General features: G+C 44.0%; 2 protein-coding genes and 1 non-coding gene across 5 annotated transcripts in view; 2 read left to right on the top strand and 1 right to left on the bottom strand.

Annotated features, from left to right (window-relative positions):
* The window catches only part of LOC131962688 (inactive dipeptidyl peptidase 10-like), a 70,425-nt gene extending 66,656 nt beyond the window's left edge, over positions 1 to 3,769 (top strand). For all 3 annotated transcript variants that reach the window (XM_059327680.1, XM_059327678.1, XM_059327679.1), the window contains one exon: positions 2,478 to 3,769. In XM_059327680.1, the coding sequence (XP_059183663.1) occupies positions 2,478 to 2,612 (135 nt within the window). In that variant the 3' untranslated portion in view covers positions 2,613 to 3,769. The remainder of the gene's footprint in view (positions 1 to 2,477) is intronic.
* Positions 192 to 262, top strand: trnag-gcc (transfer RNA glycine (anticodon GCC)). The gene has a single exon. It is a non-coding gene; the product is annotated as a tRNA-Gly (tRNA).
* Positions 3,770 to 6,546: 2,777 nt separating the features above from the next.
* On the bottom strand, positions 6,547 to 12,838 carry LOC131962770 (tubulin alpha chain-like). Its single transcript, XM_059327833.1, has 4 exons — positions 12,726 to 12,838; positions 8,832 to 9,054; positions 8,078 to 8,226; positions 6,547 to 7,710 (listed from the first exon to the last, which is right to left on the bottom strand). The coding sequence occupies exons 1-4, from the start codon at positions 12,726 to 12,728 to the stop codon at positions 6,736 to 6,738; spliced, it is 1,350 nt and encodes a 449-aa protein (XP_059183816.1). The 5' UTR covers positions 12,729 to 12,838; the 3' UTR covers positions 6,547 to 6,735.
* Between the last annotated feature and the right edge of the window lie 1,758 nt (positions 12,839 to 14,596).

Genomic DNA, 14,596 nt, shown 5'->3' with positions numbered 1-14,596 from the left:
GTTCACCTGGAGAATGTTGTGATTAAAGTAAAAATGTTTCAGTATGTTATTAAATTACGTTCATTCTATTTTACTGTTCAAAACTAACGAAAGAAGCTTTTTAGCCGAGGATTGAAATATCTTGATTTACTGTCTGTGTTACTGGAGGTTTCCACTAGAGGGCAGAGCTCCCAACAGGAGGCGCACACCAAGCATTGGTGGTTCAGTGGTAGAATTCTCGCCTGCCACGCGGGAGGCCCGGGTTCGATTCCCGGCCAATGCAACAGTATTTTTTGTCTCCTGTCCTGGGAGGACACAAGCTCTGGATTTATGTTGCTTTATTTCAGACTCTGTGAGACTTTTCCCACTCAAACCAAAGACCCGTTGCTCTCCGTTCTGGAACCAGCTCAGAAATGTAACCGGCTACTGAAACCTACCTCATGTTGTCCACTGAGGCAGCAGCTGGAGCTGTGGTCAGGAGGTCAGGAGGTCAGGAGGTCAGGAGGTCAGGAGGTCCTGCTGAGGAGAGGTGGTGGAGAACGAGCCAATACTCACTTTACTGACAGACAGTTTCAGACATAACGTTGAGTCTTGCTTCATAAGTTATCAGATCTGTGTCTCAGACGGAGAGGAGCAGAACTGTCAGCTGATCCTCTGCTGGTGAGTAGATCAGCTGGTGGGAGTCTGGAGGCTGGACAGACCTGGGCCTGTTCCAAACTCTAAGTATAGTATAGCTGTTTCCACAACCGGGCAATACCCGGACTGAGGCGGGTCGCACTCGCCGAAACGCCCCTGATTTGAATACGAGCCGTCCGGAGCTTTCGTCAGGACTTTTTTTTGTCCCTGTGGAGGAGCAGGGTCTTTTTCTGTCCCCTGAAAACAGCCTGGTTGCTGATTGGATAGAACACTAAGCAGGATGTGACGTAGTACTGGACGCCACAACAACACGCGACATTTGTAAAAGCTGGCAAAGCAGTGTTGCTATATTTAGCGACTTTTCAGACCCCCTTAGCAACTCCTTCTTACTCTTCTCAACGAGTTGGAGCGACTCGTTAAGAAGAGCCTCCGACCCCCATGGCTCGTTAAGAAGAGCCTCCGACCCACATGGCTCGTTAAGAAGAGCCTCCGACCCCCATGGCTCGTTAAGAAGAGCCTCCGACCCACATGGCTCGTTAAGAAGAGCCTCCGACCCCCATGGCTCGTTAAGAAGAGCCTCCGACCCCCATGGCTCGTTAAGAAGAGCCTCCGACCCCCATGGCTCGTTAAGAAGAGCCTCCGACCCCCATGGCTCGTTAAGAAGAGCCTCCGACCCCCATGGCTCGTTAAGAAGAGCCGCCGTTAGCGGCAGTTAGCTACAGTTAGCTACAGTTAGCTCTGTAGCAGTACAGTGTGTATGTGCTAACAGGCTAACAGTTAGCTCTGTAGCAGTACAGTGTGTATGTGCTAACAGGCTAACAGTTAGCTCTGTAGCAGTACAGTGTGTATGTGCTAACAGGCTAACAGTTAGCTCTGTAGCAGTACAGAGTGTATGTGCTAACAGTTAGCTCTGTAGCAGTACAGTGTGTATGTGCTAACAGGCTAACAGTTAGCTCTGTAGCAGTACAGTGTGTATGTGCTAACAGTTAGCTCTGTAGCAGTACAGTGTGTATGTGCTAACAGGCTAACAGTTAGCTCTGTAGCAGTACAGTGTGTATGTGCTGCTGCTGCTGGAGGTGTTCACTTAGCGATCTCTGTTTGTTTACAACAAGCACCAGACACTCTGTGCACAGTTAGCGATGTCGTTAATTCACCATCACTATGTTTATGATCAGCAGAGACTCTGTGCATAATTAGCCATGCTGCTTTCAGCTGCTGACGTTGTGCACAGTTAGCGACGGTGAAAACCAAACGTCACCTCCAGAGTCTCTAAATCCCTCTGGAGGCTAACTGGTAGTAACTTCCCTTTCTCTGGTCGATGAGTTGTTGAGGTTATTCTCAGCCTGAATGCTTGTTCAGTTACGGTGTTACGGTGTGTCGTGGTTAGTGTCTCCTTCCAGCTCTGTTTCTGTGTCGTCCTTCAGCAGCCGCTGCTGTTCAGGTCAGTGTGTGTGTGTGTGTGTGTGTGTGTGTGTGTGTGTGTGGAGACATAAAGTGTGTTTCCTCCCCGTCGGGAATTGAACCCCGGTCTCACCGGGTTCGATTCCCGGCCAATGCAACAAGCTTTTGTCTTTCCCTGCTCATATTCCTGCAGCAGCTTCCAGTTGCTTCCAACAAATAGAACCTGAAGTCTTCAGACTCACCTCACAGCTTACTGAAGACATTTATACGCTGAGCTCCACCTGAAACCAAACCGTTCCAAATATGGCGAGGGTTATATGTTACCAAATGCACCACAAAGCCAAAACCTTTGAACAATCACAGATCAAAGTGTGCAGACAAGAGGAACATGAACCCTGTCAGGCTCTTGTTGTGGTGATGTTGTTGTGGTGATGTTGTGTGTTTTCTGTGTTTGTGGACAGATCTACCCAGACGAGGGACACTTCCTGTCCCGACGCAGCCGCCTCCAGCTGACTCAGTCTCTGGTCGGATACTTCAGAGGATGTCTGCTCGACTCGGCGTCGCTGCTGGAGACGCAGCGGCGGGACGACGACTGAGACGCTCTCAGTGTGTGTTTTCTACCTGTAACTCACGTCTGACGGACACAACGAGCTTCTCAACACATCAACACATCAACACATCAACACAACAACACATCAACACAACAACACATCAACACATCAACACAACAACAGATCAACACATCAACACAACAACACAACAACACATCAACACAACAACACATCAACACATCAACACAACAACAGATCAACACATCAACACATCAACACATCAACACAACAACACATCAACACAACAACACATCAACACATCAACACAACAACAGATCAACACATCAACACATCAACACATCAACACAACAACAGATCAACACATCAACACAACAACAGATCAACACATCAACTTCTGTTTCAACGAAGCTCCCAAACATTTATCATTCTACTAAATGTGGAGATAAAACAACAAATCACATCTCAGTCAGTCTGGAAACAAGTTCACTGTATTTCTGTTAGCATTGATATTAATAATTATTTATATTAATAATAATTAATAATCTAACAATATTCCTTCTGTCAGCATAAAATGAAACATTGAATATTCATGGATAAAGTCACAAAACTGAAACATTCCTTTTACCAGTCGTTCTTTAGAGACTGGAGCCGTTTAAAAGGCTTTACAGGTGAAAAATATTTATTAAAAAACTGGAAATTAATTACAAAAGAGGGAGTAACTGATAACTGATCCTGTGAAGGTGATTATTCTTATAATTATTATTGTTATGATCAAAACATTGTAACTGAAGCCGTTCAGTGTTTCATGTTTCATCTCGTATGTTCGATTTGTTTTACAGATTTATTTAGAAAATAATCATACAAAACTATTTATTACACTTTAGTATTTATTTATTCTTTTATTTATTGACCAGGTGACTTTTTAAGGTTTTAAAGAGTTTAAAAGCACAAATGGAACAATGTTGGTCTGTTTACGTTTATATTTTTTCAAACAAACATGAACCTTGTTTTGTTTTATTCTTTATTGTATACCAGTATTTGTATTTTATTTTTATTTTTATTGTGTTTCTGCTGTAATGTTTCATCTCTCATCATGTTGTTGTAGCTGCAGGGAAGATTTGCAGATAGTTTTCTATTTTCTATTTATATTGTTGCCAAAATTAAAGTGATAAAGAAATGTTTGCTAATATCCAGTTATTGATTGTGAGGCAGTGGGCGGGGCTTCAGCTTGATTGACAGGTCAGACTGGGGAGGTTTCAATCAGCCAACAGGCTGCAGGTGGTTCATCAATAACTCTAACAGACTGGAGGAGTAACAGAAGGAGAAACAGACTGGAGGAGTAACAGACTGGAGGAGAAACAGACTGGAGGAGTAACAGACTGGAGGAGAAACAGACTGGAGGAGTAACAGACTGGAGGAGAAACAGAGTGGAGGAGAAACCTGGAGAAACAGACTGGAGGAGAAACAGAGTGGAGGAGAAACCTGGAGAAACAGAGTGGAGGAGAAACAGACTGGAGGAGAAACAGACTGGAGGAGAAACAGACTGGAGGAGTAACAGACTGGAGGAGAAACAGACTGAAGGAGAAACCTGGAGAAACAGAGTGGAGGAGAAACAGACTGGAGGAGAAACAGACTGGAGGAGAAACCTGGAGAAACAGAGTGGAGGAGTAATAGACTGGAGGAGAAACAGACTGGAGGAGTAACAGACTGGAGGAGAAACAGACTGGAGGAGTAATAGACTGGAGGAGTAACAGACTGGAGGAGAAACAGACTGGAGGAGAAACAGACTGAAGGAGAAACCTGGAGAAACAGAGTGGAGGAGTAATAGACTGGAGGAGAAACAGACTGGAGGAGTAACAGACTGGAGGAGAAACAGACTGGAGGAGTAATAGACTGGAGGAGTAACAGACTGGAGGAGAAACAGACTGGAGGAGAAACAGACTGGAGGAGTAATAGACTGGAGGAGTAACAGACTGGAGGAGAAACAGACTGGAGGAGTAACAGACTGGAGGAGAAACAGACTGGAGGAGTAATAGACTGAAGGAGAAACAGACTGGAGGAGTAATAGACTGGAGGAGAAACAGACTGGAGGAGTAATAGACTGAAGGAGAAACCTGGAGAAACAGACTGGAGGAGTAATAGACTGGAGGAGAAACAGACTGGAGGAGAAACAGACTGGAGGAGTAATAGACTGGAGGAGAAACAGACTGGAGGAGTAACAGACTGGAGGAGAAACAGACTGGAGGAGTAATAGACTGGAGGAGTAACAGACTGGAGGAGAAACAGACTGGAGGAGAAACAGACTGGAGGAGGTTTCAATCAGCCAACAGGCTGCAGGTGGTGCATCATTGAGTCCAGCAGCTAAAGCAACACCAACAGACTGAAGAAACCTGGAGAAAAAGATTATTACAGACACCAGAGGGACTAGAGACACCAGAGGGACTAGAGACACTAGAGGGACCAGAGACACTAGAGGGACTAGAGGGACCAGAGACACTAGAGGGACTAGAGGGACCAGAGACACTAGAGGGACCAGAGACACTAGAGGGACTAGAGGGACCAGAGACACCAGAGGGACCAAAGACACCAGAGGGACCAGAGGGACCAGAGACACCAGAGGGACTAGAGCAGGGGTGTCAAACTGATCCAGGGAAGGGCCTAGTGGGTAAAAGTTTTCATTCCAACCAAGCAGGAGCACACATGACTCCACCCATCTAATTACCTGGGCTGTCTTCACTTGTTTGATTTGTCGTATCAGGTGTGCTCTTGCTAGGTTGGAACAAAAACCTGCAGCCACTTGGCCCTTTCCTGGATCAGTTTGACACATGTGCTTTAGACCACATGTGTCAAACTGATCCAGGAAAGGGCCAAGTGGCTGCAGGTTTTTGTTCCATCCAGACAAATCAAACGAGTGAAGACAGGTGAGTTAGGTGATTAGATCGGTGGAGTCATGTGTGCTCCTGCTTGGTTGGAATGAAAACTTTCACCCACTAGGCCCTTTCCTGGATCAGTTTGACACATGTGGACTAGAGGGACTAGAGGGACCAGAGACACAAGAGGGACCAAAGACACCAGAGGGACTAGAGGGACCAGAGACACCAGAGGGACTAGAGGGACCAGAGCCAGCAGGACGTTTGGGAGGACGAGTCTCATCACCAGGAAGCTTCAGTCTCTCTGTCAGGTTAATAATAATAATAATAATGATAATAATAATAATATTAATAATAATAATAATAATAATACATTCCATTTCTACAGAGCTTCTGTGGACTCAGAGATGTTTTGGGGTTTTAGGGTTCAGAGGGAGTCTGTTGTTGTCGTTGTGTCTTCTGTCAGAGTTGTTTCAGCCACTAGGAGGCGCTGCTGACTCATTATAACATGTTAGTTTCTGCATGTTTACTTTGTTTATTACAGCAGTTTTAGTGTTTTCTGTGCTAATAAATTGTTCTGATCTCATGGATTCATCATTTGGCTCAGCAGAACATTAAAATAAATAAAATGAGAATAAAAAGGAGAAATGCAGCAGCTTCATAAGTATAAAGTCTGTGATGAATGTCTTCATGTGGCTGCAGGATAGTAAATAAAAGGTATTTATTATTTAGGTGTGTGTGTGTGTGTGTGTGTGTGTGTGTGGTTTCTACAGTGTGACGTCACTGCCACCTGGTGGTCAAACAGCCAAACAACCACAGTTCGATTGACAGGTGGATGTTGTGATATTATTGGCTGAAAATGTTTGTTTTGTTTTACAGGAAGAAAATATGACAAACTTGTGATATGTTTTAGAAATGTTTCTTTTGTAAAGCATATATTATGTATGCAGAAGCAAATAGACATTTTATTTATTTTAGAGTAAAATGAGACTAGTGTCTGGCCTTGATGATAATTCATATTTTAGCTTAGTGTCGTTTTTACAACATGATAAATGATAGAAACTTTTATTGTTGGAAGTCAGAGGAAGTTGGTGTAAACAGTTTTATTTAGAAAAGGAGGTAAAGGCACAATCTCTCTTATTGAGAGTCATTTCATATAAAACAAACCGCAGTAACTTTAGTGTTTCTGAGACACATGAACACTTGTGGAGAGATTTGGGAGAGAACTTTACACTTTTCTTTAAAACGGCGCTTTGTATAATGTGACAGGCGTTTGTTTAATACTCCTCCCCCTCTTCGTCTTCTTCGTACGAGTCGATGCCGACCTCCTCGTAATCCTTCTCCAGCGCCGCCATGTCCTCCCGCGCCTCGGAGAACTCGCCCTCCTCCATGCCCTCCCCCACGTACCAGTGCACGAAGGCCCTCTTGGCGTACATCAGGTCGAACTTGTGGTCGAGGCGCGCCCAGGCCTCGGCGATGGCGGTGGTGTTGCTCAGCATGCACACGGCGCGCTGCACCTTGGCGAGGTCTCCTCCGGGCACGGCGGTGGGCGGCTGGTAGTTGATGCCCACCTTGAAGCCGGTGGGACACCAGTCCACGAACTGGATGCTGCGCTTGGTTTTGATGTTGCTGATGGCGACGTTGACGTCTTTGGGCACCACGTCTCCGCGGTACAGCAGGCAGCACGCCATGTATTTACCGTGACGGGGGTCGCACTTCACCATCTGGTTGGACGGCTCGAAGCAGGCGTTGGTGATTTCTGCCACGGTGAGCTGCTCGTGGTACGCCTTCTCCGCCGAGATGACCGGGGCGTAGGTGGCCAGGGGGAAGTGGATGCGGGGGTAGGGCACCAGGTTGGTCTGGAACTCCGTCAGGTCCACGTTCAGGGCGCCGTCGAAGCGCAGCGAGGCGGTGATGGAGGACACGATCTGGCTGATGAGGCGGTTCAGGTTGGTGTACGAGGGGCGCTCGATGTCCAGGTTCCGGCGGCAGATGTCGTAGATGGCCTCGTTGTCCACCATGAAGGCGCAGTCCGAGTGCTCCAGCGTGGTGTGGGTGGTCAGGATGGAGTTGTAGGGCTCCACCACCGCCGTGGACACCTGAGGCGCCGGGTAGATGGCGAACTCCAGCTTGGACTTCTTGCCGAAGTCGACGGAGAGGCGCTCCATCAGGAGGGAGGTGAAGCCGGAGCCGGTTCCTCCGCCGAACGAGTGGAAGACCAGGAAACCCTGCAGGCCGGTGCACTGGTCCGACTGCACGAGGACAAAGAGAGAGGTATTAAATAAACACTTCACCTGCAAAATAACCATTATTTACCACATTTACCTCAAAGAAAACTATCAAAACATCCCTTTCCAGAATAATAAAGTCTGTTATCCAAAACATGTACATGTATTCTCACTGTGGCCTTTTCTAGGACGTCTAGATCTGAATTTTGATTGGATGTCTTAAAGTCAATCAGTGTTCCACATCATCTAAAGTGGTCAAGCCACGCCCCCTTTTTCCAAACATGGCGGCCAGTGAAGGTAAGGAGGAACATGTTAATCATATGGTTCATAATTAAAGTTATAAAGTTAATCAGACAGCGTCACGGATTCATTCTGTGTGTTTGTCTCTCACCAGCTTGCGGATCCTGTCCAGCACGGCGTCGATGTGCTCCTTCCCCACCGTGTAGTGGCCGCGGGCGTAGTTGTTGGCGGCGTCCTCCTTCCCGGAGATCAGCTGCTCGGGGTGGAACAGCTGCCGGTACGTGCCGGTCCGGACTTCATCTGCAGAGACAAGAAAGAGGTCAGAGGTTCAGACTGTGATTCATGTTCCTGAAGGTTTCATCACTTTACACAACTAGAATAAATCAAACAGATGTTTCCCAACTTATAGCCTTTGAGATCCGATTGGCTGATTCAAACAGGAGTGGGCGTGGCCAAAATATGCTGAAATGAACTTTGGTCAAAATAAAAATTCATATAAATCCACAAGTTAATATGTGTAATGATCAGCTCGTTTAATCTTTATCACTTTATTGTTTTATAGTTTCCCTCTGTCTGAAATCTGAAGTTATTACTTTTATTACTGAAGTTACTTTGTTAGAAAAGATGAAAAAATCTAAATGTTTCCAAACTGGACCAGCAGCTTGCAGCACAGTTCCACCCTGCGATATGAGGATAATAACAATAATTAATTATAATAATAAACATGATAGGCTCTCCGATCATGTGAACATTTCCCCAAGGATACTACTACTACTACTACTACTACTACTAATAATAATAAAGTAATTCATCACCGATCATGTGAACATTTCCCCGAGTATAATAATAATAATGATAATAATAATAATAATAATGATAATAATAATAATGGTGGTGAGACTCACCGATCACCGTGGGCTCCAGGTCGACGAAGATGGCCCTGGGGACGTATTTTCCGGTGCCGGTCTCGCTGAAGAAGGTGGTGAAGGAGTCGTCGTAGCCTCCGGACGGCTTCTCGCTGGGCATGTGTCCGTCCGGCTGGATGCCGTGCTCCAGGCAGTACAGCTCCCAGCAGGTGTTGCCCATCTGGACGCCGGCCTGGCCCACGTGGATAGAGATACACTCACGCTGGAGGAGAGAGATCAGGGTTAGTTCAGTGATATTTAATGTCTAAAAGTTAAAACGATGACTATCTGGAGGACAGAAGCTTTGTGTCCAACCGTATTTATTTACCCAAACTTGTTTTTTTTCAGTATTATTTATTTTGTAATAGTATTTTTGACTGTGACAGCTTCTGTCTGATATGTTTGCACTTTAAACACGACTTCATGTGACACAGATGTAAATAACCCTAAAGAAGCGATCGGTGGTGATTAACGTGTTGCTGGCAGAGTCTGCAGGTCAAAGAGCCTCCACACCCTCCTCAAGTATTTATGGACCGGCGGGGGAGGGGGCGGCTCAGACAAGTCCGGTCTCATCGTGAAGCAGAAGTTTGTGCTGCGTCAGCTTCATCTTCCTACCAGGAGGTGATAGAAGAGGGAGCACCATGCAGGAGGTGATAGAAGAGGGAGCACCATGCAGGAGGTGGAGAACAGATCTCTGTTCAGTCCTGAACCAGGAGCACCAGATGCAGCTTGGACAGCTTCAGCCTCCCCATCAGCTCCTGATCCACAACCCTAACCCCTAACCCTAAACCTGATCCACAACCCTCACCCCTAACCCTAACCCTGATCCACAACCCTAACCCTAACCCTGATCCACAACCCTAACCCCTAACCCTAACCCTAACCCCTCACCATCAGCTCCTGATCCACAACCCTAACCCTAACCCTGATCCACAACCCTAACCCCTCACCATCAGCTCCTGATCCACACCGTGAACCTGCAGCAGTGAAGGCCAGAAGCTCCAAGCGGTGAAAACTGCAGCTAACATGGACACCGAGATCACCGACAGAATCTCAAAGACCAGCTGTGGTCGGGAGGCTCCAAGGAGGTCTGGGAGAGGAGAAGCAGACCCTCAGACCCTAACTCTCAGACCCTAACCCTACTCCTAAACCCTCAGACCCTTAGACCCTAATCCTACTCCTAAACCCTCAGACCCTAACCCTCAGACCCTCAGACCCTAATCCTACTCCTAAACCCTCAAACCCTAACCCTCAGACCCTAACCCTACTCCTAAACCCTCAGACCCTTAGACCCTAATCCTACTCCTAAACCCTCAGACCCTAACCCTCAGACCCTAACCCTACTCCTAAACCCTCAGACCCTCAGACCCTAACCCTGAGTCTGGGGTCAGAACCGGCCTGAAGTCACCCCTGGAGGACTCCAACACTGAATCCTGGGAGCTGCAGTCCGTCCTCCCTGACGGACTCTAGAGGAGTCGCGGTCCTCATCCACAACCTGCACCAAGCAGAAAGTAGTTCCTGTGTTGTATTTATACATGATTAATGATTGTGTGTTGACACGGTGGTAAAGAGGCCTCAGCGGTGACCTTTGACCTGGATTATAAAGGTCCCACATGGCGCGGTTGTTGTGACATTCCTCTCTGAGCTGAAACATCCCGACGGGACGCTCCGGTTTTTCCAGTGAGACTTGTTTACACAAACAGAGCTGACGGATCCTCAGCTGCATGCTTGACTCACTTCTTTAGAACAAGTCCTCCAGATATATGATGTAGGTGATATATATAATAATATACATATATATATATATATATATATATATATATATATATAATGAAATAAAATAAATATATTATATATGATATATGTGAGATATGTTGGAAGTTATAAAAGACTGAAGGGACCTACTTTCTTTTTAAATGGACGAATCATAAACACAAACTTATGTTAGCTGATCAAACTAGCAGTTACATTAATTAAATTAATTTATGGTTTGTATATGGACATATCGAGCTAAAAGTTAAAATGTGGATAAATTAGAATTATGTGATAAATAAACATAGTGAGAAGAAATTACAACAGTGAGCTAAAAGTTTGGATAAGAAGTTTATTCCATATGAAAATAATTATCAGAACAAGTCAATGTATTAATAAACCAGAATAATATCAGATTAATGTGTATATACACAGTTTTAGCTAAAAGTAAGAGGAATTGTTTATATACAAATGTATGTATGTAATATATATAATAATATAATAAAGTAAATGGTAATAAATACCCAAAAGTAGCTGCATGGAGGCAATTCAAAAGGACAAATTGAAAAAAAGTTATAAAAAATAAATAAAAGATAAACAGTCATATTAATGTTATAAATAATAAGTTATATTAAATTTCCTGCTCTGAATGTATCAGCACAACTTAATAACTGCAATAGTAATAATAATAATAATAAATAATAGAAACAAATAGTTGTCATGTAGTTTAATACGCCTGAGTGAACAGAGTTTGTTTAGTTGTGAACTTTGACCTCCGGCTGTCAGACGACATGTGAGCTCCCAGTAAGGAGACGAAGACCAGCTGCTATTTATAAAGTCCAGCTCAAACTGTCTGAGCTGCTCCCACTGCAGCTCACAATAATAATGATAACAATAATAACAATAATAACAACAACACTCTAACTGCAGATCTGGATCTGTGAAGCTGTGACGGAGTTTTATTCTGGCTGGTGACTCAGAGCTTCGACAGGAAGTGAGAAAGTGGGAGTGGAGCTGCTGTTGCAACATCCAAACAGAGTCTGACTTCCTAACACAGAGTCTGTCTCAGAGACACTGTCTGTCTGTCTGACTGTCTGTCTCTCTGTCTGTCTCTGTCTCTGTCCTCAGACCCAACATGTCTCTCTGCTTCGTGCTTCAGAGTCTGTGGTGATTTCTGCTTCCTGTTTCTGCTGAAACGACGTCACAGTGACGAGAGAACACAGAGGAGCTTTGTGTTTAAATCTGTTTGGACTCTAAATGGAGGACAGTTTCCAGTAATTTCAATCAGCTGCTTGGCTCCTTCTGCAGCCTTTTTAAGGTGGAATAGCAGCTTAAGGCGGCGCGGCGTGCCACGCCTCCTCGTCTTTCACAAGCGGCCCGACAGGAAGTGTCAGCAGACCAGAAACTGTTTCCCCGCGTGTCTTTCTAACGGCCTCCAGCGTTACGACACGTCGAGTGTTTGCTCTGAGGGAAGAGAAGCTGAACTATTCTAAGATCTTTAGTCAACGTTGATCCAGCCTGCTGCTTTCACCGTCACATGCTGAAAACACTGATTCCTCTCTGAGAGAGCTGAAAACACTAAACCCTGATTCCTCTCTGAGAGAGCTGAAAACCCTAAACCCTGATTCCTCTCTGAGAGAGCTGAAAACCCTGATTCCTCTCTGAGAGAGCTGAAAACACTAAACCCTGATTCCTCTCTGAGCTGAGAGCTGCTGGGTCAGACTGAGGAATGCAGCAGCTTATCAGCCCACGGCGGCACAAATAGAAATGTAAAATACACAAACGACCTCTGGAAGCCACATCAGCATTCCCCCTCACACACACACACACACACACACACACACACACACACACATATGGAAAGAGTTAACCTTTGCTGAGCTGCAGCCACATGCCTGCCACCAACTTTCCACTCATTCCCTCGTCACCGTTTCAGCCTCATAAATATATAAAAACACGGTTTAATCTGCAGAAAGTGTTTGAGCTCAAACAGGAACAAAGACACAAACTCGGCTTTAAATAGATTTTGGAGGGAAAGGAACAGATGCAACAGTTTTAGATGTTCTCACATAAAATACTCCACATGTTCCTTCTTTATATAATGTAATATCATAAAATATAAATGAATATGTAATTACTCACCATGTTGCTGCTCTGATCGTCGTTTCGGAGGAGAAGTTGAAACTTTGAGGCTCTCACAGGGCGTCGATAAGGAGATCTCTGTGAGGGAAGTTCTGCCTCACTGTCGCTCACACTTTTATAGATACTACAGCAGGAGGAGGAGGAGCAGGAGGAGGAGCAGGAGGGGGAGGAGCAGGTAGAGGAGGAGCAGGAAGAGGAGGCGCAGGAAGAGGAGGAGGAGCAGAAAAAGGGGAAGCAGGAAGAGGAGCAGGAAAAGGGGAAGGAGCAGCAGGAGGAGCAGCAGGAGGAGCAGCAGCAGGAGGAGGAGGAGTAGGAGGAGGAACAGCAGGAGGAGCAGGAGTAGGAGGAGGCACCAACAGCTGCAGTTCTCTTCTCTCAGTGAGGTTTGGCTTCCTGTTTGGCTCCTTCAGAGTAAAAGCACCCGAGGCCTGTAAAGTTTCAGAGTGGAAAGATTCAGAATATGAAGGTTAATGACCACAGACATAATAAACGTCTTTATTATTAATAAAGATCTTTATTATAACCACAGACATAATAAACATCTTTATTATTAATAAAGATCTTTATTATAACCACAGACATAATAAAGGTCTTTATTAATTATTGATTAAGATCTTTATTTATTATTATAAAGATCTTTATTATGTTACTGACGGCCTGAAGGGATCAGAGACTCGACTTTAGTTACTTTAATTAAGTTAATCCTGCTTGTTTTGGTGTTGTTGCATCATTTTTCTCCAAGACTTCAAAGAAAAAATAAATAATTAATGAATAAACTCATGTGAGAGTTGCAGAAAAAGGGATGAAAAACCAACAAAGAAAGAAATAGAAATAAATAAATGATTGTGATCCCTGTTCCAGCCACTAGGGGGAGTCCTCGTAATGATGATGATCTGCAGCTTTATTTTTTATTTTTATTTATTTACCACAGAACATTATTTCACGCTTCATGTTCTTCTGACAGTCACAACTTATTCTTCATTATTTACTGTCTGGTTTACAGGGAGGAAACACAATAAACATAATAAACAAAACAACAAACAATAGGGAAGGACATAAATATTAAATATTCCATTAAAATGTATTTGAGCTGAAATCTGACAATAAAATCCAAATTCTGACTTTCTACAAATTGTTTTTTCTATACAGTTTAAATTTAATCGTCAGTTTACTTTTATTTCAGTGTCATGCCCACAAAACAAACTATAAATATTAATAAATAATAATCTGCACTGAACAACTGAAAATAAATTATATTTATTTCTGACTAAACCAAGTAAAAGTATTTTTGTTTCGGTTTTTTGAAGAAAGAACACAAACTTAACAAACCTGTAAAAAACAAAAAGAAGGAAACATTAACACAAACAGTGACTTTATTACCACATTTACAGTTTGATTTGTTTTATTTCTCTAATAATATTAATAATACGGATCTAACTGATGTTCCAGGTCCTGAAAAACTTCAATATCAATGTAAAGTATCACTTTCTGAGGCTTCGCTGCTTTGAAGAAGAAAAAAAGAAGCAGCAGATTTCAGGCGAGTTCAGCTCTCCGTCTCTCTGCTGTATATTTATATATTAATATATATATTTATTGATATATTTATTGATATATTTAGGGTAGAATAGAGTTCCAGGTTGTTGCTGTGCAGCCAGTTTGTGGCTCAGCTCTCTCTCTCTGTTGTTTAAGGGTAATAAAACAGTTTTGAGGTGTTTTTGGTCTCAGCTGTGCGTCTCTCTGCTGTATATTTATATATATATTTATATATATTTAGGGTAGAAAAGAGTTTTGAGTTGTTTTTTAGTCTCAGCTGTCCGTCTCTCTGTTGTTTAAGGGTAATAAAACAGTTTTGAGGTGTTTTTATTCTCAGC

Source organism: Centropristis striata, chromosome 24 (assembly GCF_030273125.1).
Source record: "Centropristis striata isolate RG_2023a ecotype Rhode Island chromosome 24, C.striata_1.0, whole genome shotgun sequence".
Lineage (NCBI taxonomy): Eukaryota > Metazoa > Chordata > Actinopteri > Perciformes > Serranidae > Centropristis > Centropristis striata.
This window is presented reverse-complemented; position numbering and strand designations above follow the sequence as displayed.

Excerpts from the sequence above, each read along its gene's own strand:
- LOC131962770 (XM_059327833.1), bottom strand. Across the intron at positions 8,227-8,831 it reads CCTGGAGCCCACGGTGATCG|ATGAAGTCCGGACCGGCACG; the intron begins GTGAGTCTCACC and ends TTGTCTCTGCAG. Across the intron at positions 7,711-8,077 it reads TGGACAGGATCCGCAAGCTG|TCGGACCAGTGCACCGGCCT; the intron begins GTGAGAGACAAA and ends GTCCTCGTGCAG.